The sequence below is a fragment of the Sceloporus undulatus genome, chromosome 2 (genome assembly GCF_019175285.1).
Source record: "Sceloporus undulatus isolate JIND9_A2432 ecotype Alabama chromosome 2, SceUnd_v1.1, whole genome shotgun sequence".
Classification (NCBI taxonomy): domain Eukaryota; kingdom Metazoa; phylum Chordata; class Lepidosauria; order Squamata; family Phrynosomatidae; genus Sceloporus; species Sceloporus undulatus.
Genome location: NC_056523.1, coordinates 280,604,526 through 280,631,968, shown reverse-complemented (window position 1 = coordinate 280,631,968; position 27,443 = coordinate 280,604,526). Strand labels below are relative to the sequence as shown.

The following is a 27,443-nucleotide window of genomic DNA, read 5'->3' as shown; positions in this document are numbered from 1 at the left end:
GTTCTCCCTCTCCCTTTCTGCCCCTGCTGTGGCCCAAGGGGGACCACCCTGTTGTGTAGAGTGCCAGCAAACATATAAGGCAACATTGTGACATACACACTGGCAAACCCTACTAGTGTATGCTGTATGACCTCATATGTGAAAATGAAAAATTTCAGAAGTTTTCCCCCTGCTAATTGAAATTATGAGAATTTTTGCATTTTTTGACTTTTTATTTTCTTTTTCTTTTTTTGTTTTTTGGAGAAACCATCAAGTTTTTTTTACCCCAAAATACAAAATGCAGCATTTTAATACAAATACTGTGATATTTCAATATTTTTGTTAGAGTACGGTTTGGAAAATTTGTTTTGTTTGCCAGAAAATTAAGTCAGGCGTGAGAAATTTTGTTTTAAAAAAATTGCAGGGTAAATAATAGGCTTTTTTTCCCTTTTAAAACTTTCTATGCCTATGTTTTAAAATGGCAGAATGTTATGGTGCCTTTTATTATTATTATTATTATTATTATTATTATTATTATTATTAACCTTTATTTTGAAGAGCTGTAAATTTACACAGCGCTGTACATACAATCTTTTTGTTAGATGGTTCCCTGCCCTCGGCTTACAATCTAAAAAGATGACACAGAAGGAGAAGGGAGTGGTGGAGGGAAAGGGTAAGAGGTCCAGCAGTTCCTCTCTACCTCCGAGGCCTGGACCAAGGCTGGACTGGAGGGAGGGCTTGGCTTCATAATGGATGGTTAATCTTCTTCCAGGGAAAATACATACTCTCAAGTAGGATAATACACATACAGTACATAGCAATACAGGAAATGGTTTGATAAACAGGCACCAAAAGAACCTCAAATAGTAAGCGACAATTATGCAATGCCTGGGAAGGCTTCTCTGAACTTTTGTACTAGAAGGGAATGTTTCATTGTAAGTTTCATTCAGTTCTTTTAGGTATGATTGTGTTTAGATGTATATACGTAAATGTTATACCATGCTATATGCTTCTATAATGTGTTCAATATTTTGACCTCTGTGCAATAAACTGTGATGACCTATGGTGATTAAAAAATAAAGTTTGGCGGTTCACAGACCGCCCTTTTGGGGAGGCCTGTTCTCACCCCTTTACCTTCCGGAATGGGGCCGCATCTGCCACAGCAGCAGCTTCTGAGGCCCCTATCCGCTGCTTTCCAGGCCATGGGGAAATGGCAAAAGGCTGCTTCCCTGTGGCCTTGAAAGGGGTGTCCTTGAGGTTTCATGCCCCAAGTACACCCGAAAGCAGCGGGAATGAAGAGAAAGGGGCCACTCAGCCCCTTTCTCATTTGTGTCGCTAGCACAGCCATGTAAAGGCTGCGCCAGTGACACAAACCTGGAAGGAGCTCCGTTTCGGAGCTCCTTCTGGCGCCGCAGAAAGGACGCCCTAGGCGTCCTCGCGCGGTGCCAGGACGTCACTTCTGCGCCACTCCATTTGGAGGCAGCGCGGTCGTGACGTCCCAATGGCAGCACTCATGTAGAATGGGCACTGCCATTTTGTACGTACTAGGGTTAAGGCATCCGGAAAGGACATCCTTTCCTAACCCTAGTACATACCTAGTATGTACTTTTTGCCCGTCTGCAACGGGCCCCTCATACTTATTTTATAAAGTTTATTTTATACAGAACTATAGTTTTTACACACACTGTTCCTGCAAAATAGAAAGGATTTTTTGCACATAGAAAAACTAACAACCAAAATATGGGGAAAGGTCTTCTCATCAGAGACACAAATGTTTCTGGGGGGGATGAGAATAAATGTTGAGGATGAGAAATTTGTGAATAAAAAATTATTTACATCCCTAATATCCTACCACATGCTTTTGTCTGATCATGCTATAACTTGGCCATGCCTTATCATGAAGGCAAAGGCTGATGTAAAACCAGTATTTGGTTCCATATATCTGCATTCCAAACGCATTATTTTGTGTCATTTTATTGACATTTCCCTCCCACTCCTTTATTCTTATCTCCATATATTTTGGAGATTGTTTTGTTACAGTTTTTGATGTTCATTTTAAAATCTTCTTTTCCCCTTCTGTCTTCTTGTCCTTCCCAGTCTTTTCTTTTTCCTAGCAGTCTCTGCTCCCAACTCTGCTTGCCCAAATGCTTCCTAATTCTGGACATATTTTTGTTTTTCTTTGTTCTCTGGTATCAGTCTTCTATTTCTCTGGCTCTCAGTCATTATCTAACCTTTCCCTTCCCCCTCCCTGTACACTTTACCCCAACTCATGGTGCAGGTTGAAGCCTCACCACTTCTACCTACTTCAGCTGCTCCATCCACAGTGTGCTATTACCTTGTCATTTCTTATTAATTATTCAGTGAACTCACACACTGAAGTTTTGCTGTATCTATTGCGTCATGTCAGTACAATTCCTTGATTCTGGCACTTTGTTTCCCAAGTGGTGCCCAGATCTGGTAAAGTGTAAGTTGCTACACTGCTATATCAAGGATGCTGACAACCTATCTGTGTTTACTTTCATAATCTCTGCCTCTTTTGGTGCCCTTACCAATGTAAAAACCTTTACTCAATGTAATACCCTTGTTATGGCAGACAATCTTGCTGGTGGCATTTGTGTCCACACACTAATTCTTACCTGCTTCAGTAAGAAAGACTGCTTGCTTCTCTCTGCGTCAGGGAAGGAGAAACTGGCTGTTGTGACTTCATGGTGATACTTCCTGCATGAAGAAGAGAGTCTAGCTATTGTGATCTCATGATGCTGATGCTGCCTGCCTCAAGGAGGCTGACCATTGTGACATCATGATGATACTTTTGCTTGCCAGCTGTGGATTGATCAGTGGGCAGAAGGCAGATCTCAATGTACTGGCATATTCTGAGGTGATTTGTGAGTAGAGAAACAAGGATTTCTGATTTTTAATTACAGTACCTAACAATAACAACAATTGAATTGGTTGTTCAAAGAAAATGTTTTGGGAGAAAACAGAAGTGGATAATGGTCTGAAATTGGTCATGGTATTGACCAAACATTCCTAAATTGAGCATGTGTTCAGAGACAACCTTTTCCAAATTAGTTTACATGAGCACTCGCTCAAATCCAGGTTTCCACTTAGCTGCAATTGGAAAGCAAAGTAGATCCCACTATCCTGAGACTGTTCCTTACAAATCTTGCAGTCATTATAATGGCAAGCAAGTGATCACAGTCCAGATCCCTCCATGATGTTCTCCTTAGTACATCTCCACAAATATGTCCCCTTTACTTTGTGGCAAGGAAGCCTTGCTTGAATTTGTGAAGTTCCTTTCTGGATCATTTCCCATCTGTGTGGAGGCTTCTTACAAACAACCTGATTTGGCATGCAAAGTTTTTCTTCACTCATGCCAACTTGACCATTGTCTTTTGTTCCTTTCCTTTCCTAAAAGTAACTTTACTTTTGGATTAATGCTTTTCCTGCATTGATATTGTGTTTCCTTCCTTTACGTAATACAGGGATGGCCAATACGCAATTTCCTACAAAAAACTAAAACTGCATTTAAAAAAAAAAACCCTCACTGTGTCATGAACCAAAAGAGTTTTTAATTCAAGGAGAGTCAAAGGCACAGTCTTGTCCTTCATTTTTAGTTGTCACATTAAATTGATAGTGCTCCTCTATTTCTGCCTTCCTAGCCCCTCTGGTAAATAGGAAACACATTTCAAAATTGAGTTTAAAGTCTAACTAAACTATTTGGATAAACTAGAAAAATAATTCCTTAAAACTTAAAGTGGAAAAAGCAAGGCAAGTATTTACACACAAAAAATCCCTGGAGTATTATTAACACAGTGTTTTAATTATTCTCTTTAGTAACTCAAAGAAAAACATAACTACCACTGCCAAGAAAAAAAGATGAACACAATATGCTGACATTACAAGAGGAACTGAGACATTTGGTAGTGCTTGGTTGATGGGTATTATGCTCTTGACTTACGTGCAAAGTCTTTTAATCCTTAGCTGACAGCTGAAAATTATTTTCTCCTCAATAAGCTATATTGAAACTTTACAGTCAAGGATAGTTATCAGAAGAAAAGTATGGGCTGGATTACCAACCACCTAGAATCAAGTCTTTAGTCAATAGATGAATCATGGAAGCACACACCTTAGTGTAGTTCCCTGAGCAAAACTTTGACTGATTTATTCCATAAAGAAACCAAGACCCCTAAGCTTAAAAGACAACCCATGGTCAGTCCCATACTTCATGAAAATGCAAATAACTGTAGCTGAATGAAAAACAACTTTCATTGATGATGAAGCATGTGGATAGAGACATCTTCAGTGATGGCAGTAGTGTTCTTTTAAGGGGTGCTGTGAATCCTTTCTGGGTTTTAATCAAGACTCTAAAGGTATCCAAGGTATCCGTCTTGAGTAGTAAGTTCAGAATTTTAGATAACTCAGTTAAAGTCTAGGCTAGAATTCTCTTAGAGACAAAGGCACGGGACAGACCATCCAAATAGGACAGTCTCCCGGTGCCTAGTTTTGGTCCGTGTTGAAGCCGCAGCCTCCAGACAGTGGGACTTCCCCGCGGACCAAAAAGAACCCATGAAAAGCGGGTTCTTCTTGTGACACCATTATGACATTGCAGTGCGCCAATGGAGCACTCACGACATCATAATGGCACCGTGACGCGCAGATATTATGCATCCGGGATGTAACAATGGCGGCGCCCATCTGTACAGGGTGGTGCCATTTTGATGCCCTCGTCACGTGTGAGGGGCGAGGGGTGTCTAGAAGCGCCACCCCTCACACGTGATTAGGGTGTCCTATCCCGTCCGTCTGGACTGGGCCATGCTCACACATAATTGTCTTTTATAGAACCATAGATTCATAGAATCGTAGAGTTGGAAGAGGTCACAAGGGCCATCCAGTCCAACCCCCTGCCATACAAGAAATCTCAATCAAAGGATCCCCAACAGATGGCCATCCAGCCTCTCTTTAAGACCTCCAAGGTGGGAGACTCCATTACACTCCGGGGGAATTTGTTCCACTGTCGAACAGCCCTTGCTGTCAGGAAGTTCCTCCTAATGTTGAGGTGGAATCTCTTTTCTTGTAGCTTGCAGCCATTGTTCTTACATTTCTATACAGCTTCATAATGAACTAAGCACTCTCTAAGCCATAATCTTCACAGGAGAATTCAGGTCCTGTTCTCTGGAGCAGCAGAAAACAAGCTTGTTCACTCCTCAATATGACATCCCTTCAAATATATCACCTCTTAACCTTCTCTTCTCCACGCTAAGCATTCCTAGCTCCCTAAGTCGTTCCTCATAGGGCATGGTTTACCCTTCACCATTTTAGTCGCCCTCCTTTGGACACGCTCCAGTTTCTCAATGTCCTTTTTGAATTGTGGTACCCAGAACTGGATACAGTATTCCAGGTGGGGCCTGACCAAAGCAGAATAGAGTGGCATTATTACTTCCCTTGATCTAGACACTATACTTTTATTGATGCAACCTAAAATTACATTGGCCTTTTTAGCTGCTGCATCGCACTGTTGATTCATGTTCAACTTGTGGTCTACTTGGATTGCAGGGGTTGGTAGTAGCATCTGCAGTACCCAAAGCCCCCAGCCCCTGATTTAAAGTAATGGCAAGTGCAAATAAAAACCACTCAGGGTCAGAGGGATTTCCCAACAGACAATGGATCATTAATTAAATAGACACCCTGAGGCCTGTCACCCAGCGGACATTTTCATCAGCTGCCCCTAGACTGTGGAAAGACCTGCTAGGAGACATTTGACAGCTAACCATGATGTTTGAATTTAAAACAATATTAAAGACGTATCTCTTCTGGCAGACCTACCTAATCATTTTTAAACTATGAATTTTAAATTTTAAATTTAATTTCAATTTTAAAAAAATAAATAATAATAATTTTATGTTGGATGATTTTAATGCGTCTTCTGTCTATGTATTTTAAATTATGTGTTTAAATATGTTTAAACTGGTGGTACAGTGATTAAATGCCAGTACTGCAGTCACAATGTTGTGAGTTTGATTCCATGAGGTTGACTCAGCCTTCCATCCTCTGGTAGGTTGGTTGGATGAGTATGCAGCTTGTTGAGAGCAATTGGCTTACACATTGTAAACTGCTTAGAGAGTGCTTAGTTCATTATGAAGCCGTATAGAAATGTAAGTGCTGTTGCTATTGTGTGTTTTAATTTATGTTGTACCCTGCTTCAGAGAGAGGTGAGTAAGAATTTATTATTATTGTTGTCGTTACCTTCAGTGTTAGTTCTTCATGTTTTTCAATTTTGATTCAAAAGTATGCCATAAAGGTACCAACTAGTTTAGCAGGTATGGTTAGATAGCCAACAGAACAGACTGTTCTCAGGCTCTAACAGTTTCTTCCTGAGTAGGAAAGAGCTGTTGTCACAGACTCCATTGAAATTCCAGACACAAAAGTCTGTCAGTGTTGTGTAGGTCTTTACAAAAGACAATTAAACAAATGGAAAGTTCAACAAAATAAACCATATTATGTTTGAATACAATCTAATGGTTTGATGGAATCACAAAGTAATAATACCTGGATTCAAGCAATGGTATTTTATTTGCACCTAAGCTTCAGTACTGCTTCCCACTTACATTGTTTTGCTAATATACCAACTTCTTGCTATCTGATGTGTTGAGTTTTATTCATGGCGAATGTAAGTGATGACTGTTCAGGCTGTCTTATTCTTATTTTTAGTACCAAAATCATTCTATCAAATTATTTAGAGGTGGGATATTGTTAACAAAGCCAATTAAAGTTCTTTCATTTCCTATCTATCTTAGCTTTAAACACATGTTACTGACAGATCTTCCCCACCCTCCACTGCAACAGCTTATTGGTGGACATAGTCTGTGTCATCTAAGTCATCCTAGGAGCTGCATAGCAAGTTTTGTTTGTTCCTGTTTCCAAGGCTTTGTTTGATCAAAATATGCTAGACTTGCCAGGACAAAATGTCACCGAGGTATGCTCAGCCAACTATTGAACTATGAATATTGGCTGAGGTTCAGCATTGTATTAATAGGTTAGGCACTCCATAGTGAGTCTTTTGTTAGTGACAAGGCTGCAGCATAATAGAGCAGGGGCTCTGTTTCCCAAAGAACCGAGCAAAACAGGAAATCCAGGACATTTTCAGCATCTTTTAATTCTGCCCTCCACTTCATGAGGCCTAAATGTAACATTTTAATACAGTGCAGTAATTAATCCTTTCGAATATGCCACTTATCAATTATTGAAGGAACACATAGACATCATAACATAGCTGTCTCACTGTTTACTAGATAAGCTGTGGATTCAATTAAATGTACATGAAGCTGAATGTTAGTGGAGAGAGAGTAAGGTGACATCATAGATAGAGAAAGGAGAGAATATACATTTTTAAAAAAACTGGTCAGGGAAGGGTTCCAAATATGAAAAAGAGGACCAAGTGGACTAATTCCATTATTAATACAAACAAAGTGGACCAACTGCATACCTATTTCTCACACATTAAGTGGGTCTACTCTACTTGGGACAATTAAATATAGGTTTATGGTATAATTTTAAATTATAACCAGTAGATTCTTTGCCATCACTACAATGGTTTGACCTCTCGAAACACAAATCTCACTCATCACAGAAAATGGACCCTTATCTGCTCTCCTGTTTAATACTGAGGGGAAAAAATAGCTTCCCACCCTAGCTTTCAGTTGTTTATGCACATTTGCAGTGATAACCTCAGTTCCCCAGTTCCTTGGATGTAGACACCTGCTGCCTAAGACAAGCTCTCTGCTCATTCTTGACCCTGCCTTAATTTCCACTGTTCTATCTCTCAAATATGTTTCCAATGCTAGTTGTATGTCCAACCACTAGTGCTACCAAGCAAGGTCATCTGTTACACTGATAGACAAACCGAAAAGAACTAGCAAGTCCTCTGAAAGAAGAAATAGCTCCTCTGAGATCCTTTACATTAAGCTCTGCTCTGGGGTCCAGATCATGTGTGCTTGGTGATTTAGGGAAGTCAACACACATTAAAAAACAAAAAACAACAAACAAAATAGCAACATTTCTGAAAGCGAAAGATACCTAAAGGTGCTCTAGGTACTAACAACAAGATTCAAATCCACTATAACAACAACAGCAACAATACTTATTCCTTACTCACTTCTTCCTATGGATTGAGGCAGGGAAAAACAAAATATTAAAATACAACAACAGATGAACATTATAAAAACTAAGTAATTGCTTTATAGAATCATAGAATCGTAGAGTTGGAAGAGACCACAAGGGCTCCCTGCCATGCAGAAACTTTCAATCAAAGCATCCCTGACAGATAGCCATCCAGCCTCTGTTTAAAGACCTCCAACATGCCAATGGAGTGTGTTCCATTGTCAAACAGCCCTTACTGTCAGGAAGTTTCTCCTAATATTGAGGTGGAATCTCTCTTCCTGCAGCTTGCATCCATTGTTACAGGTCCTGTTCTCTGGAGCAGCAGAAAACAAGCTTGCTCCCTCCTCATTGCTTTATACTAAGGTGGCCCATTGATTATTCTTATTTAATGTGCTAGCTGAAGGCAACTTTTCAAGATTTTCTCTTCCCTGCTATCTGAGATCCTTTGACTAAGAGATCATGGCTGGCTTCTAGGACCTTGTATACAGAGGGTATTTGTAATTCTAACTAACATGCCTACTCTCAACCCTACGTAAAATGTTGGCACATTGATCTTTTTTGCCCCATTGTGTTTCAGTATAATTTCAGGTGACTTTTATCTCTTCCTCCACCACACACACATAACTGGTCCAAAGAAGAGAGCTACATTTGAAAGAACATTCAATATCATTTTACTTCTTAAGCATAATCATTTAAATACACACACTGTATGCATTACTGCTTCTAAATTGCTTTCAATATATTACATTAATTTCTTATTTCACAGCACAGCAGTTTAGGTTCATTAAAGCATAGAAAATTACTATAAAAGATTCACATTTTAAAAGAAAAATGGAAGTAAAATATATGAATGCAAATTAATGGTGAAAAATAACTGGTAACAGCCTTAACTGATAACTGCTTTAATGATACAAGGCATAATTTGCAGTGAACATTTTCAGCTTGCTGCATTGGTACGGATGGATACACTCCAACATTTCACAAATAAAAACAGTGGCATGTGTAGCCATGCAACATCAGAGTGTGGTCAAGATAGTATATTTTATTAACAAACAACAAACGAGCTAGGATAGGCTGCCGTAGTTTGCTTTTCCCTGAGTCTACTGAGGAGGGCAAGATTCAAATACATGCACTCCTCTCCCCCTGCTGAGTTAACTACATGCAAATACTTTGGTATCTTTATACTCAATTTCAAACAACTGAAGTAAGTTGAGGATAAGGGTGGAAGTTGGAGGAGAAGACTGGGATATTTTTAAAGATTTTGAAAATGTGTGACAACATATTATTAACTGGGACTGTCACTGCCAATCTGGGACAGTTGGAAGATATAGAGGAGCTGGAATTGTGCAACTTCTCAAATGTTCTTTGGTGTATTTTCCATTTATTCCAGTGGAGAATATGCAGGAAGCTATCCTGTTGTACTGTAATATAAATTAAGATTTTAATAGTCCTTCTAGTCATCAAACACTTATTGTAGAAGGGATCTTTTCCCCCCACTGGAATACAGGAGGCTGCCTCCTATTTTATTTTGTGTTTTTTCAGGCTATGTGGCTGTGTTCTGGAATAATTTATTCCTGATATTTCACCAGTATCTGTGGCTGGCATCTTCAGAGAATACTGGTATGGAAGTGAGTGGGATATATATATATACTGTGAGGCCCTTGGTAGAGAGAAAATGATTTACATGTTAATCTCTGTGTTGTTCTGCCTCCTATTTTCATCACCGGTCCAGCTATTACATTAACTGGATATCCTTCCCACCCTTTTCTGGAGATGCTAGGGCTATTGAAAGTAGGCACTTCTCTGTGAAAATCATAATGTTCTGTCACTAAGTTGCTACATTTCTCTAAAGGGACATCTATTGATATAAGTGCTTTGGTATTACACCGGGTCTGTTGCAATTCATTGAAAATCAATGAGATGGAATTTTTCACTGCAAAATTATGCATATCAAATTAGATGTATAAACAAAAATGTGTCATATTTCTACAGTGCTTTATTGTTTGTGTAATTCTCAGTTTTTAAGTTCCAGTCCTAAACATACTTATTTAGAAGTAAATGCCACTAAATTCTGAGGGACTTCCTTCAGAAAAAATACATTTAGGATAATACTGTAAAAGTATCAGCCTCTTGGAAGTTAACTCTGCAAGACACCATTGATATTTCACTTCTAATCTTAGGATCACTTACTTCCAAAATCAGTAACTTAGGTCTGTTACAGACTGCCAAAATAAAGCTGCTTCGGGTCTCTTTGGAGGTATGCTGTTTAAATGATGCATGCATCCTAAGAATCCGGAAGCTGCACCAAAGCTGCACCCCAGTGCTTAGGAATTGAGTGTGGCTTTGGCGCAACCTCCGGACTCTTAGGACCCATGCATCATTTAAATAGCATACCTCCAAAGAGACCCGAAGCAGCTTTATTTTGGCAGTCTGTAACAGGCCTTAGTGATAATAAGCTGGCTGTGTGAGAGATGAGATAGGCAGGATTTTTCCAACTGTCTGGTATTTTTCCCCTTAAAATTTCCCAAAAGTTTAGTGCTATTTGACTGAAGACCCAAGTATATATTAGCCTATTGACTACTCTTCCCCACATCAATTTGTCTGGGAACTGAGATGGTCTGTGCCCCACCACCACTGCCAGAGGTGTAGTGGGTAGGAATCAAAGAGAAAACCTGCTCAGTGCTGGCTCCTCACATTTGGAGCCTCTGCTATAAGGAGGTTCATCAGCAGCCTTTGTTACTATCCTTTAAGAGACAGGCAAAACCATTTCTGTTTCCTGAGCTTTTAAGAACTTCTGACATTAGCTTTTCGAACTCAGAGTGGTTTTAATTTATAGTGCCTCATTGAATGAATTGCTGCATTGGTATGAATACTTTGTTTTGTTTGTTTCCATTTTATTGCACTTCAACTGCATCTTACTACTGTACTATTTTTTTAACCAATTGGGAAACATGCATTTGTGTTGAAGGTATATGATATACACTGTGTAACAACATAAGTAATTAAGTAATAAGTAAATAAGTAAAAAAAAGGTGGATGGAAAGGGACGTAGGGCCAATCTCAGCCGAAAAATGATCAAAATTGTATTTTGATCTGGTACTGTAAAGAAGCTAGCTTGGGTGGTTTACAGACCACCCCTTTGGGGCGGCCTGTACCTGCCCCTTTCCCCGACGGATCGGGGCCTCAGCTGCCACAGCGGCAGCCCTGAGAACCCAATCCGCCGCTTTCCCAGGCCGTGGGAAGCGGCAAAAGGCCACTTCCTGCGGCCTGGAAAGGGGTGTCCTTGAGGCTTCAAGCCGCAAGGACACCCCAACAGCGGTGGGGAAAAAGAGAAAGGGGCTGCTTGGGCCCTTTCTCTTTTGTGTCGCTGATGCAGCCATGTAAAGGCTGTGCCAGTGAAAAAAATGAAGGAAGGAGCTCCGTTTCGGACCTCCTTCCTGTGCTGTGGAAGGGTGCCACAGGCACCCTTCCGCAGTGCCAGGACATCATGTCCACACCGTTCCGTTTGAAGGTGGCGCGGTTGTGACGTCCTAATGGTGGCACACATGTAGAATGGGCGCTGCCATTTTGTACGTATTGTGTACATACTAGGGGTGGGGGCTTCTGAAAGAGACACCCCCGGGCAACCCTAGTACAAACACAGTATTTACTAGGGTGCCCTTCTGGAAAGGGCCATGGACAGCTGTTGGACAACAGTGAGGGTTTCCCCATTGAGGGTGCCCCAGGATCATTTTTACGGCTGACCAGGGTCCCTAAATTTGAGAGTTAAAAAGTGTGGTCTAATTTTTGCCCTCACTTAAAGGACTAGCCTTAAAAACCTTATGGGCTATAATGAGAGTCCACATCAAGGAACCTGCAGGCTTCACCTGCCTATTATTTGTTCTGTTCCTTCAAGTAGTCCTTGGTTTGTGAACAGAAATAAAGATTGATTTTTAAAAAAGAAAAGAAAAACATCACTGCCATGATGATGATGAAGATGCTCCTTATACCAGCTATTTCTTGCCTGGCTGGAAGCAATTTATACTGTTATCTACCTGTCAGTTTATAATGTATCATAGATAGATATATGAGCTTGGAAGGCTGGGTTGGCTACTATGTTCCTATGCAAAGTTCCCATTTGACTGTCAGTTTTGTTGAAGTCACATAAAGCAGAAATAGAGCAATGCTTTGCAGCACCTGTTCTTCTGGAAAGGTACGAAACTGAACAAATACGGACTTTGAAATCCACTGTGAGTACAATGTCAATACCAAAGGCCAACCATAGATCACCTGACATACAATTTTCATGGAATTTAAGGAATTTCATTTGCTTGTTTAACTGTACCTTTCTCCTTTTTTGGACTTTGTGGTTTAGAAATCCTATCCTGCCCTTTAACTTTGGAAAGCTGACATTTGCTGACTCAAAAAGGCTTTCACTTGGTTCCCATACTGTTTAACATTGCCAAATCAAATGTGCTTTTTCTTCCCAGTAAATGTAGCACCTTTGATTATGTTTCATAAGAAAACTGCACCTACTGACCTCAGTATCTGCTACTAAATGTGGCTTTTAGGTCTTTGCTTTCCAGGCAACCAAATAAGATGGTCAGCAGATAGTGCTTTGCTACCTTCTCCACTGCCACACCCAACACTGCATCAAAAGAAAGAAAAGAAAGTAAAAGAAAGAGAAAGAAAATAAATACCTGGCAGAATGCAGGAAAAGGCAGATGCAGGAATATGCTTGGTCATTAGTGGATCACATGTCTTATGTAATACCAATATACAAATGAAATATTGAAAAAAATTAAAATGTCTTTATACATAAATATAGTCAGAAATTGGCCTTTTTAAACAAAGCATGTCAGCTGAAAAAAATTGTTCTTATGATTTCAGAGATCCCACTGGTTTTGTACCTGTTTGCGCTCATTTCCATTACATGGCTATGGGGAGGACTGCATATGGCTTACAGACATCTATGGATGTTGGTCTTCTTTGTCATTTTCAACTGTCTACAAGTAAGTACCTAACCTATATTCCTTCCTTACTACTTTTAACTAAAATTCAAAGTGCTTTTGACTGCAGTATGCAGTCAGTTGTATGTGTCAGATGAGTTTTTAAATGTGAAACAGTAGTATCTCTGTTGATCTGCTTCAGAATAGAAATTTCAAAATAGTAAGCCAGAAAAGACATTCTTCATAATCCTCAGGTCCTTAGAGGATTGTGCTTAAAAATATTAAAATGCTTACATCTCATTAAGGTGTTTTCACCCTTCCCAGTGAAGGTTTATTTTGTAATACAGTGAGCCCGCGCCATATGTGGGCTTCCCTTTCATGGCTTTCAGCATACGCTGAAGCCATGACTCAATGTAATGAATGGCACATGTGCCTGTGCTGCATGCACTGTGTGGCACCATGTGCACACGCCCTATTATTTTTAATGGGGCATGAGCATATGCTATTTTTTTCTTACACGGGGAGGAGGGGTGTTCCGGAATGGATCCCCGCATAAGGGAAGGGACGACTGTACTCTTGACTTTGCCTTTAACATTAGGGGGGAAATACATAATTCAAATGTACTGCAAAAATATAGTTAGACAACACTTTGTTGTCTTTAAAAAATAGAGTAACCTAGTTAGTTCTCAACTGATTATTTTAAAAAAAAGCTTTGGCAGATTCTATAAGTATTTGAACAAACTTCACTCACAGACATGCAGTCTAGATAGGATATTTACTCAATAATCATTGAAGGTATATTAGTTTTTTTGGTAAATGCCATGGTAAACTGTATTTTAGCCTGTGAGAATGAGCACAGGAGATCTCAGGCTTACTTGTTCCCTTTCCAAAGCAGCCAGGAAGAGTTCAGAGGGTTTTGCTTAGTTAACCACTTAGTTAACCACCCTTTAGCCAATTTTAACTATTGCTGCTTTAAACAAGCAATTTTTGAACAAGATGGCTTGTTTCACCTAACTATTGTATAGATTAGCCACAACTTTAAGGTTCAGATAACACGTTAAACTGTGGATAATCTAAAATGGCTACAGAAGCTCCTGACCCTCCAGCAGCCATATCAGGTGAGTGAGCACTGTAATTCTTTCCAGCACTTTTCAACACTGTTAAGCTACGAGAGGTTTAGATTCAGCACAGCTTCAGTAACCCACCTGGAAAAGTATTAGCCTATAACTAGCTCACTGGAAGACATCCTGGCTGAGAGAGATCATGAGCTATTTAGAACTTTCTAGAACTGAACATAAGTGTAATAAATGCATGATAGTGATATTGCCTTTTTCTCAAGCTCCTTCATGTTTTGAGTCTCAAAGAGGGGGAAAGTGGGATCTAAATAAAATAAAATAGAAATTCATTTACATGGATTCCTTAAAGTTACAGATGAAATTGGGATATGCTTCTGGAAAGTGGTGGCAGGTAGATTCCATGCCAATGGGGTAATGAATTTGTTCTTGGGTTTAGTTGGAAACTGTCCAAGGTACTGAACCCAGCCCCTCAAAATAGATTCAGTGCTTACTACAGCACCTTTCACATTTGAATTAAAGTCTGGAGCAGACTGACTACTCCACTGACAAGGAAGGCAGCAACCCCTTGTGCTATTGAGCCTTTGTGAAGATGTGCTATTCATTAGCTAGAAAAACCTTTAACCGGGGGGGGGGGGGGGCTTTGTACATGGCCCTTTTCATCAACTAAAGTTTTCTGTTGGGAAAAAATCTGCATTTGTTGCTGTGACTGAAAACAAAACATGTGTCTATTTTGCTATGCTTTCATATAGTTGCTGCATTCGTGACTCTGTTCAAGCACAGGAATGTATTATTTTTTCATAGTGTTCATGTGTGATGGCATACACATTACACATATTTACCCCTTAGTGTGCTGTAGGGGAAATACTTTTGTTTCAGAGAGGTTCTTAATGTCAGATTTCCTAAGTAAATTCCTCAGTGAAAGTGACCACCAGCAATGCCAAACGCAAAGTAAAAAGAGCAGTAGTTGAGGTGTGTTTCTCAGAAGAAATACAATTATTTCAAACAATAGAAAAGTGTTATGTGGCTTTGAAAACTGAGGTTTGCTTCTGAGTTTAACACTCAGGATCAGGAAAAACTAGTCATAAATAAAGTGAATGGAAAATAGAATGGGGGCAGCTGCATCTCCAGCCCCAGAACACCATGATTTTAGTCACTCATTTTCTAAGAATATGCTTAATTTATAAATACTTCAATATTGCACCTTTACAGAGGTTTTCACAGATGTAATTCTTAGCTGTAGCTCACTGAAGTTTAATCTGAAGTTTACTGTGAATCTGATTGATTTGAATTTTACAAACCACAGCCTAAGAGCAGTTTCCTTCCCACCTCCAGAAATCCCCCCTTCTCTGTTTTCTCTCTCTCTCAATCTCTCTCTTTTGCATACACACACCGAGCGAGCGAGCGAGAGAGAGAGAGTGAGAGTGAGCATTAATGTGTTACAATAATGGGGTTTACCCTGCAAATGTGAAAAACATTGTCTGCTATTTCCGGGCAATAAAACAAAGTTGTAGTTTTTTTTCCTTTTTTTTAATTTTGTTTGATGGCTCTTCAAAATATCTCCTGCAATTAAAAGACAAATCTAATAATTATTTTTAAAATTGGTATTGGCCAGCTTTCAGCAGCAGCTGTAAAGAAAACTAATCACATTTTGGCTCTTTTTTCCTCCCATTTCCCTCAGGTCTTATAGTACTTAACATGTCTCTTATGAAAACTTTCATCAGTACCCATAATATCATCACTGACCATAAAACAACTCGGTAAAGAGGAAAATACTGATTCACAAAATTAATTCTTCCAAGAGGTGAAAGCAAACCTTTTCACAATTTTCTATCCCTGTACTTTATAAGTGAGATGATTGAATTATAATGGCTGCAGCTGGGAACCTTTCTACTGAGATAAAATTGGAAAGCCTTTTACAATCTCTTTATGAACTAAGGACAGCTGAGAAATAAATTCAAACCTAAGTATGACCTGCAGTAGGAGAGCTATACATTCCTGAATGTATGATGTGATTTGCAGAAACACACATTAGCTAACAAGAGAATGCTTTAAAATATATAGATATGGAAAATGTAGAGAAAATATGAACTCTTAAAAAAAGGTATGTGAAAAGGTATGCCTAAGAATTTCCATGTGGACAGAAAAGCCTCACAAGCCAGTGGACCCAAGCTGGAACAAGTTTGATGATTCTTAGGGCATGAATTGACAATTTCATGGCCAAAATTGTGAGGCTGGATGTAGCCCTCTGTAGTCACAAGGTCTGGTGTGTCTAATAGTTCCTGGAAATCATGTAACTATGATGTAAACACTAGAAAATTTGTGTAACATCTTTCTAATGTTGTAATGCCTAGGTCCTTTTCACCTGAGTAGATGAGTGCCAGTGAATATGTGGAGCTTGTTGTTGTTTGCCTTCAAGTCTTTTCTGACTTATGGAAACCCTGTGGCAAACCTATCACAGGTTTTCCTTGGCAAGATTTGTTGGGGAGAGGGGTTATCATTGACTTCATCTGAGGCTGAGAGAGTGTGACTTATAAAAGGCTACCCAGCACCCAAATTGGGATTTGAACCCTGATCTTGAGAATCATAGTCATAGCTCAAACCACTATACCACACTTCTTCAAGGTGTGTGGCTTGTTTCTGTAAATGGTCATTTTATTGAACCTTTGTTTTTATGGAACCTTTTGAAAAAGAGATTTCCCAGCACTACCTAGAAATTTCCATTAGTAAAATATAAGCCCCAAAATGACCCAATTGTAAGCCTGATCCATCACAATTTTTTTCTTGGAATGAATTGTGCAGTTCATGAGGGTTGTGGAGCTTAACACAACTGAAGAATCATTTTGTTTTCTTTAATTTGAATAAAATGTCAAGTGTTCTTTGTTTGCCTTGACAAAGGTCAGCTGCATTTAAAAAAGAAAAAGAAAAAAGTAGCTCCAAACCAGCTTGTAACATCAGTTTATTAGCAGTTTAAATCTTCACAAGTATTGTTTTGCTGTTGCCCAGGTGACTCAAAGTTTTCATGGCAGAGGCACAAATGACAAAGCTAGAAGGCAATATGATACCTCCCCCTCCAGCTTTCTTTGCCTTTGTGAAGAGGAACCCACTGATGCCTAACAAGACTATAATATATTGTTTTATATCTTACAAAGACACTTGCACTCCTCTGACATTCTCATGGGTCGATGGTCTTCAGATGGTTAAGGTTATGTCAGACAGAAAACCCAAATGTGGTACACATAGTCAACACATAATTATTGCTAGGTAGGACCATAAAGCATCTCCAAATTTAGAGGTGTTATGTTTTATTTCTGCCTTTGAAATCAAACTATCTAACAGGGAGGACCTCGTCCAAGAATTTAAGAGAGATTTGTTTGTTTGTTTGTTTGTTTGTTTACTAACAGCATTTTGCCAAGGCATTCAAGACCATGCACAATTTTAACATCCTAAAACTAAACAAAAAATAAAAATTACAGAAAGCACAGTTATAAAGCAGGATAGATGCCTGAAGCACTTCTCTTCAAGATCTCTTCAAGCGCTGATGGTAGAAAGACTGAGATGTACTGTAATACAAACCAACCTAATTTACACTACCCAAACTAATACATGATGGGGAATGCAGTATTCTTTGGGATTCCCTCTTCTTTCAGTAGAGACAAGAATATATACATTGGGGAAAATTCCATACAAAAATAAAACATTAAGGAAAATAGCCTGCAAAGAGACTGCATTGGGGAAATTCCTTGCAAAAATGATGTGTTTAATAAAAGTGAACAAGAATGCACATTTGTGAAATTGTACAAAAGTGCACATTAATTTACATGGCATATGAAAATGCCCAATAAAATGTGTAGGAATTCCATGAACCTGTTTTGTAATATAATGTTTAAAATGGAACAAAATAAGTCTTTGCTTGCGTAAGAAATGCAAGCAGTGCAAAACCTGAAAGAGACAGATCTGTCTGCCCCAAGATGATAGCTGAGCTTTCTGCCTTGGGTTTGTGGTTATCCAGTGGTAAAGGTCTTGTACTTGCTTGTCTGTGTCACTGTCTATTATTTCATTAAGGGTTGGTTAGGAATTGGTTCCTTTCCAGTTTTACAGATAATGCCTGCAAGCTGAAAAACCAGGAAGACATTTTTTATAACTTTACTAAAGGAGAAAGTTGCAGGTTGGGCTCCGAGGCTTACCTGTGAAAGAATAATGCCATTTACCCCCAATTTTAACCCTTAAGCCAAACACCTCCCTGCAACTAAGAAACAGGCAGGATTCCATCTCCCATAGGGCCATTGCTCCAACGATGTTACTTTATGATGTATTATTGCTTCAGCTGTTCAATGCAGCTTGAAGTCACAGAGAAAAACTGTTTAAAAAACAAAATGAAAAAGAAGATGATCCTGCCATTATGTTTGTCTGTACTTTCCCCCTACATCTCCCTCTCCTGCTTCTCCTTCAAAACCTGTTTAATTGTTCTCCTCCTTTTCACCTTCTGGCTCTCTTGTGTGGGAAACCTTCAGGGCAGCACTGTGCATTCCAGGACTGAGCCTTGTGATGCCTTTGTAAATTTAAGACATAGAATCACGGAGCCATAGAATCATCAAGTTGGAAGAGACCATGAGGGCCATCCAATACTACCAGGCACACAGTCAAAACACTCCCAACATATGGCCACCCAGCCTCTGTTTTATAACCTCCAAAAAAGGAGCCTCCACCACAGTATGAAGCAGTGTAATCCACTGTGAAACAGCTCTTACCATCAGCAAGTTCTTCCTGATGTTCAGATGGAATATCTTGAAGTAGTTTAAATGCTCTGCTATATCTTGCATTTTGACATTGTACGGGTCAGTATTTCCAAGGAGATCTGTAGCTTGTTGGAGAATGAGATTTTTTTTTAAGTGACAAACAACGGTGCAGTTAAATTACTTGTTTCTTTCATGGTGTGCCACTAAGAAACTTGAGATAGTTATGATGACAGTGTAAAACACATATTGATTAATCTTTAAGCTTTTCTCTGTAAACTAGATGCACCTTGTGGATTTTATTTTAAACGTAGGGTACCTGAAGTAGCAAAGGTTTATGGACCTGCACAGCTGAGCCCCAAATTAGGTCAACAGTGACAAATCAATAGCTTTGTATTTCACTGATGTCCTAGAACACAGATTCTCATACTTCAGCTTATTGAACTTCTACACATAGCAGATGGCATTTTCTCAAAAACATGTCAAAGGTTGGTTGGTTATTCATTAATAATTTGTAATGCAAGAGAAATAATATGTAAAAGGGAGTAGCTTAGTTTTGAAAGATATTAAATACAGGACTCCTTTCCATGGGAAAAGTAATCTGCTTTGATTCTTGCATCTATTAGCAAACATTGTAATCAGACATGTATTCTAATATTCAGTTTTTATTTATTATATTTCTAGTTTTTTAATAACTATACTGCTTTTAAAATGTTCAAGAAAGTTCACAATAATATGTGGTAAGCAGTGGTAAATTTTAAAGTGCAAATATTTATCAAGACCACTCTCATAACCACACATCCAAAACTATAGTCCAAAATGCAGTCTGCTGAGTTGATCTATATCAGCAAACTGGTTTAAGCAGTTTTCATCTGCATCAGAAACTGGACTTTAGGAAATCTAATGGGCCTTGAGCTCACTCAAGACCATGTCCTCCTAGACTACTCTAGATTTATGATTAAATACACCTGCTCCCTTAGGCTATGAAGATAGCAGCTAAACCCTTTTTCCTGGACACCCACAGTTGTGCAATGTTGTAAATCAACAACTATGTCACACATGGAAAACATTTAGAAGTTCTGTGGAAAATCCAGAGCAGAGCTTTCAGAAATCTAAATGAAGTGTGCCTAAAATCTAAATGAAATGCCAGTTGATGATCAAGACCAGTCCTTAGATTTCTGGTGCTTTAAACTTGATGATCCTTTTTTTTTTTTTTTTTTTGGCCTTTTCTCTTTTTTGCTTCTTCCTTTGTTACTATAGCTGTCACGGCTACCTAGAGAAAAGATGTATCAGTCTATTTACAGTTCCCATGTGTTCATTAAGTCCATTAGAACCAATTTCCACACTATTATGTGCCTTTTTATAATCCATACACTAAATATTGGCTGGAATCCTGTATGGAAACTATGCCTTAGTAAGTGGACTTACCTATGCAGGAGTTAGAATTGGGCAGTTTTGTAATGTCCTTATCCAGTAGAGGGCTGCTGTTCCATTACTATGTAGCAGAGCCAACAAAATGACTATTGCATAGTGGGACTGATACACAACGGGACTGATATGTATTGGGCACCAGTGTTCCTTGGGCACTCTTGCCATTATACTGATAAGTTTCTCAGCACCCATGCTACTTAGATAAGTATACATAACGTTACATTAAGTAAAAGGTGACATAGATTCCGTTGATTATTTTTAAACTGCATTTAAATAAATGTTCCAGTTCTTTTAAGATCTGAGTGTTGGTGACCTGATTCATACATTATAGATTTTTTAATTTCGGGACAGCTGGTGAAACAGGCTTATCTATTCTCCCCTTTTCTTTCTTGTTTTGCTGTTTGTGTGTGCTCAGTAAGATATTCTAGAGGCAGCTGCCTTTTTCTTGTATGTTTTAGGCAGGCAGACACACCTACAGAATCCCATTCTCTCACAGCTCAAGCTTTACTGCATTATTGACTGTAGGCACACTGCTGCAACCTGCTACTAAAAGTCTGTGTTTCTTCAGCCCTCCTTCACCAACCTCCCAATGGCAAATTTTCTACAAATATGTGGAAGCAGGTATTCGACATATAATTATACTAGGGTGGCTTTTATGGAGTATGAGTGTTTTAGTTATATCTTTTAACTTTTGTATATTTTAATTTAATCTAATCTTAAAACATTTTTAGATAATTTTAATTGTTTGGAATTTTATTGTGATGTTTTTAACATGGTTTTGTCTGTTAGCCACCTTGGGTCCCCTCTGAGAGAAAGGCGGCATACATATAAATTAATAAATAAATTCTTGTAGACTATCATGACTTTATACATGAAAGGCTGAGTAAACAAGGGAGGTTTAGATATCAAGGAAATAAGGCTTAAAAACCAGTTGAAACCCATAATTTAGAGAAACGTCCCTTTGGTACTCCTCCCTTTCAGAGTTCCATATAACAATATTCAACCCTATTCAGAAATTCTTCTCTGTTCATAATCAGTTACGTAGTGGAGGATCATGCCTCCTGGATTTGCCACGTACCTCATCAAGTCTGTCATGACATCCACATGTTGGTTGCAGAACTGTTACTGCATGCACATGTTAGCTACTGGTGAGTGCTAAGTGCCAACAAATGTGTTCTGCAGAACCTGCAGCCACTGATATGACATTATGATCACACAAGATCAGAGAGTCCATGTGAGTTCACCTGAATGCATTAGGAGGACCTTCAGTAGACATCTCTGGCGCAGTAATACTGGGATGTGCAATAGTGGGGTATGATGTATGCAAGAGGGAGTGGCAATGAGGCACATTCCCTCTCCTTTCCACACAATTAGCACTTTATCTGGGGCACCATTTCCAAATCAGGATATAGTCATGCAAAATTGTCTGCTGTATTTTATGATATGTAACAAATATGTTCTTAGAGCCTGTTAGTCTCTTGAGCTAGACACATGGGAGCAAGTTTAAAATGCCTTAATATGGTGACTGATTCTAGTTGCAGGAATGATAGAGAATTTTAGAATATTCTTTCCGTCCCTACCTTGAGATCCACAAGAGAAACTCTTCTATCATCACCACCACCTTCCCAGATATGGCTAGTGGGGACACAAGATAGGGTCTTCTCAGTAACTACCCTGGCCCTCTGAAATCCCCTCTCTTCGGAGACTAGAATGGCCTAATTTCTTCTGTCCTTTGGTTGGAAAGCAAAGACTTTTTTTTATTATGACATGGGCGGGGTACAGACTGCCGCTTTGCGGCGGTCTGCCGCCGCCGCCAGTAGGTCCGCGGGGGAGCCGGAGCCTTCACACGGCCTGACTCCCGCGCGGACCGAAAAAGAAGCTCCAAAATGGAGCTTCTTTTTCCGTCGCGTTTGCGATGTAGCGAGGCGCCAGGGGCGCGTTCGCTACGTCACAAGTGGCGCGACGCGTACGGATGCCCAGTGTCCGATACGCAAAGATGGCGCCGGCCATGTAGAAGGGCCGGCGCCATCTTGTACGGACGGAGTCCGTATTAGGCCCAGGGGCGTCTATAAGAGACGCCCCTTTTTTAAAATGGGACGTCCGGAGGACGTCCCAAATGGCGGTGCAGAAAGCACCATGGTTGTAGAACTGAAGACTCTTAAGGGCTTTTAAGAACTTGTTGTATTATTTTAAATGGTACTGCTTTAACTGCTTTAATCCTTTTAATATTGATATTTTGTATGTTTTAACTGTGTTGTAATAATTTTAATGTGTAAATGACCTTGAGTCCCAATCTTGGGGAAAAGGCAGGTTGTAAATAAATTTCAAGAGCCAGCATAGTGTAGTGGCTTGAGTGTTGGGCTATGATTCTGGAGACCAGGGTTTCAATTCCTGCTTGGGCATGAAAACCCATTGGGTGACCTTGGCCAAGTCATGTTTTCTCAGCCTCAGACAGAGGCAAACACTTCTGAAGTAATTTTGCAAAGAAAACCCCATGATAGGGTCATCAGAAGTTGGAAACTACTTGAAGGCACACAAAAACAACAAATAAATTTCCTCAGCAGTACTGCAGTCATCCTCAAAGGTCTCCCTTGGTCAAGGTTGTGCAGAGATTAGGTGTAGTTATAGCTTTTTCTGGTCCAAATACAAGGGAATGTTTCTTTTACTGAAAGACAAAGACAGAGCAGATGAACTTAAGTGCACTGTGTTTTGAAATTCCAGGGTTTTGAGTATGTTTTCCCTACACTCCTTCTTAGTTTTGAATATTTGATATTAGTCTTTAAACTCTGAAGTAAACCTAACTGAATTCAATTTGGAAATAAGCCTAATTGAATACAGTAAGATCTCTGAGTAGACATATGTAGGATTGCACAGTACGGATCTTAAATGTGTCTGCTGACTCTGGCTAAGAAGTGAAATGGATTTATAATGTAGACATGCACACATTCTTTGGGGGGGGGAGTTTGGCCTGAATTTGATGGAAGCATTTTTCTTTCTTTTTCTACATAGCTGTTCAAGTGCTTTGTAGGACTTTATCTTCATCCGACTGAGGAGTCAATACTCCTCCCCTTGGACCCATCACTAGATATCCCCCACCTGGAAACTGAAAGTGCCTTGAACTCCACTTCAAGTTACCTAAAACTTTTCATCTGTGTGGAGGCATGTGCTCACACTAGAATTCTGTAGGCTACCAGGATCCCAGTAATATTTATTTGGAAAATGGCAGTGGAAGGGCTTCTGGCGCCACACAATTAGGTGGGGGATGCATGAAGCCTGTGGATCACATGTTGCCCATCCTAGCTCTTCTGAAATGCCAGGAATGTTTGGTAGGAACTTAGAAGCATCTTTATTTCTTGTTTTAAAAAAAACACCAATGTTTATAGGTAAACTGTATGAAACCATACATTCTATTAAATTTCAGGCAATTTAGCAAAACAAGCAATGCTATCTGCTACCTTCTATTTACTGTTCCATTTCAGATTACAGTTGCTGCTGTTTGTTTCCAAAATATGGGAAGAATGCTACTTCACTCTGGGGAAACTGCCTCAGTGGAACCAGCACAGTTTATACAAAGCATACAGATTTTGGTTCAGTGCTAAATAGTGTATTGGCCATTACATAAAGAAGAGTGAGGCCATGGACTGGAATTCACACCAATCAGTTTTACCTCTTTTCTTTTCTTTTCTTTTCTTTTCTTTTTTTTTTTTTGTATTTTTTCATTTATTTTTGGTTAACTGACGTTAAGTCAATTTTGAGTTATGGTGACCCTACGAATGAGAGACCTCCAAGTCATCCTATCATCAAAAGACCTGCTCAGGTCTTGCAGACTTAAAACCCTGGCTTCCTTGATTGAGACTATGCAACTGGCATATGGTCTTCTTCTTTTCCTACTGCCTTCTAGATTACCCAGCATTATTCTCTTCTTTAGTGAGTCATGTATTCTCAGGATATGTCAAAAGTATAACCGTCTCAGTTTAGTCATCTTGGCTTCTAGGAAGAGTTCAGCCATGATTGGCTGTAGGACCCATTTCTTGCTTTTTTAAGCATTCCATGGTATCCTTTGAACTCTTTTCCAGCACCATATTTCAAATGAATTGATTTTCTTCCTAGCAGCTTTCTTCACTGTCCAGCGTTCACAGCTATACATAGAAATGAGAACTATGATGGCATGGGCAATGCTAACTTTAGTATTCAGTGATACATAAGGATCTTGTCTAGTTCCTTCACAGCTGTCCTTCCAAGTTCTTATCTTCTGATTTCTTGACTTCAGTCTCTATTCTGATTAAGGTATGGGAAATCTTTGTTTGTATAGTTGCCTGTTTTACTGTTTTATTTCCTGTATTGTTATGCATTATTTATATGTATTATGCTATTATTTCTTAGATTGTATGCCATGGGCAGGTTTACTCTTATCTACTTTATTGTTTGTATGTATAGCGCTGTGCAAATCTACAGCGCTATATAAATAAAGCATAATAATAATACATAGAATTGGTTAATTCACATATTTTATTACTACTTTATTAGGCATGACTCCTTCTAAAATAATAAAAACAGAATGATTGGCTCACTATATATCCACATATCTGTCTGTCTGTGGCAGCCATTATGCATCAGGAGACTGTGCTAGACACTTCAAAATCTGGTACAATCCTTTTGGTGGTTATCCAAATTGTGGTGCTAAATCTCAAGCTAAAATTGCAAATGGTAGAGACTCTCTTGAAGCTAAAAGGGAGTGTCATTCTCTGCCATCCTAATTTTCACCCATAAAAAACAACCTCAGTGCTCTAAAAATGTTATGTCTGCCTGTATCCTTTGAATGATTTCTAAGCATATCTCATCTAGAACTCTGGACCCAGAGCTAGGCTTCAATGGTTTTTTAAAGAGTTGGCAACATTTATCTAATGGCAGCCTCAAAACTAAACAGAAAAACTATGGCAAAAATGTCATCAGAATGATGTACTTGGAGAAATGAAGACACTTCCATCATGTGGAAGAACCCACTATTCTTATGGAAATGGCACCCAAAAGCAATGTAAAATGTGTAAGTTCGTTTAAAATAAACTTTTATTTAAAAAAGAAAATGTAGGCGTTCAAGATAAGAAATTGATATAAGCTGCTCCCCTCTGTTAATATAACTTTCAAGAAACCTAGGCTTTGTCCTATGTGGCTTATCTTTTCCTCTTACTGACTGATCGTCTTGAGATAAGTTACACCATTGCTGCTGGATATCAGTAAAATCAGGCTATTCCACTAACTGGCTAGATCAGGGTTCAGCCCAAGGTGAAAATGTTTGCCTTCCAGCACAGAACTATTTGGAAAGCGAAGGAGGCTGAAGATGAACTGCTCCAAAGTTTTAAATCTGAAATGTAAGTTGTCATCTTCACATTCTCAGGACATCTCTAGCTTTACATAATCATTACAGTCTCTTGTCCAGTCAAGGCTTTAAGCAAGTTCGGAAAGTCGCTTAAACCTATATGATTTTTTACCCACTTTTCAACTATTGTCACATCTAGACAGCTTTAAAAAAAAGAAAACTGAACAATTCAGCTAGACCTTCTGAAGTATATTCATCATTTTTATTAATACACATTGTGTTCCGCTTTTGCTTCATGCTTTCTTAAGTAGTTTTTATTGCTTCATGCTTGCTTAAGCAGATTGTTAACATATAACTGACACAAGAGGCATGCATCAAGATCTCAAAAGACAGTTGTGGTTGGTAGCAAAATCCAATAAATGTTGGCCTATATGCACCATCTGCTTAAAAGTCTTTAAAAATCTTTAGCCTTTTCTCCATGTTCTCTTTTGCACACTAACTGGTTTGTGTGTCCATGGCTCAGACATTTAGGCTTGATTCTGTGAGAGCCACCACACGTATATTAGACCCTTGCTCTCCCTGGTTAATTAAACAGGCTGGAGAAGAACTGGCTGAGTGGGTAAGGGAAGCAATTAATGCCAATTTACAACAAGGCAGGATCCCACAATCCTGAAGGAGGCAATGGTAAAAAATGAAAAAGAAAAACTTTTTTGGGAAAAAAAACTTTTCCTGGATCCTACTAGTCTCCAGCTTCCCATTTTTGGAGAAGATACTGCAGCATGTGGTGGCTTCTCAACTCCAGGGATTCCTGGATAAGGGAGATTATCTTTATCCATTTCAATCTGTTTTCAGACTTGGTTAAGGGACAGAGACAGCTTTGGTTGCCTTGGTGGATGACCTACATAGGGATCTGGAGAGGAGGAGTGTGTCCCTGTTGGTTCTACAGAGCAGTGGAGAACAGGGGGTCCTGGAGATATCTCATCCACAAGGTAGCCATGAGTCAAGATTGACTTAAGGGCATTTAATAACAGATTATGCTGCACACACGGTGTAATTATACATGGTTGTATGGTGTTTTATGGCAGAGTAAAATAATAGCAGTTGTTTGAAAAAATAAAATAATAATAATATGGGCAGAATTCCACCAAAGTTGTCCGCAGAACACACATATACAGCAGTGAGTCCCTTTGAAACCAATGCTACTGAAAAGTTCACCTTGAAATATTAATACGTAGTTCTGTAATCATGACCACTTAGTTGTTAGCTATGATTTAAGAGTCCCTATTTGGTTTGAAGTTTTAAAAAAGATGGACTTTAGTAGTTTTTAAATGGTATACAGCTCAGGTGCAGATTGTTTGAAGGACCTTATTTTCCCTTATGAACATGCCATGCTTTGAGATCTCCTGGGAGGCCCCTTCTTTCTGTCACAGGTACATCTGGTTTAAGCATGGGAAAGTGCCTTCTCTGTGGCTTCCCTCATCCTCTGAGACTCTTAGTCTAGAGAGGTTAGACTGGCACTCTCTCTACTCTCTTTCCATAGACAGGTGAAGACCTTTCTGTTTCAACAAGACTTTGAGGACTGATTGTGCAAGGTGCATCCTACCTAAATTATGTGCTAGATTTTTCTGTTTGTCATTCTGGTGTGTGTTTGTGTTTAATGGTTTATGTTTTAAATTTTTGGATAATTCAATTTTGTATTGTGTGAATTTTTAGATATGTGTTTTTAATCAGTCATAAACTGCTTTGAGGCTTGAACTTAATAATAATAATAATAATAATAATAATAATAATAATAATAATAATAATAATAATAATAATA

At 39.1% G+C, this 27,443-nt stretch overlaps 1 protein-coding gene across 1 annotated transcript in view; it reads left to right on the top strand.

Annotated features, from left to right (window-relative positions):
• The window catches only part of ADGRV1 (adhesion G protein-coupled receptor V1), a 384,090-nt gene that overhangs the window by 342,263 nt on the left and 14,384 nt on the right, over positions 1-27,443 (top strand). The window contains 1 exon segment of the mRNA XM_042447787.1: positions 13,009-13,130. Within this exon segment, the coding sequence (XP_042303721.1) occupies positions 13,009-13,130 (122 nt within the window).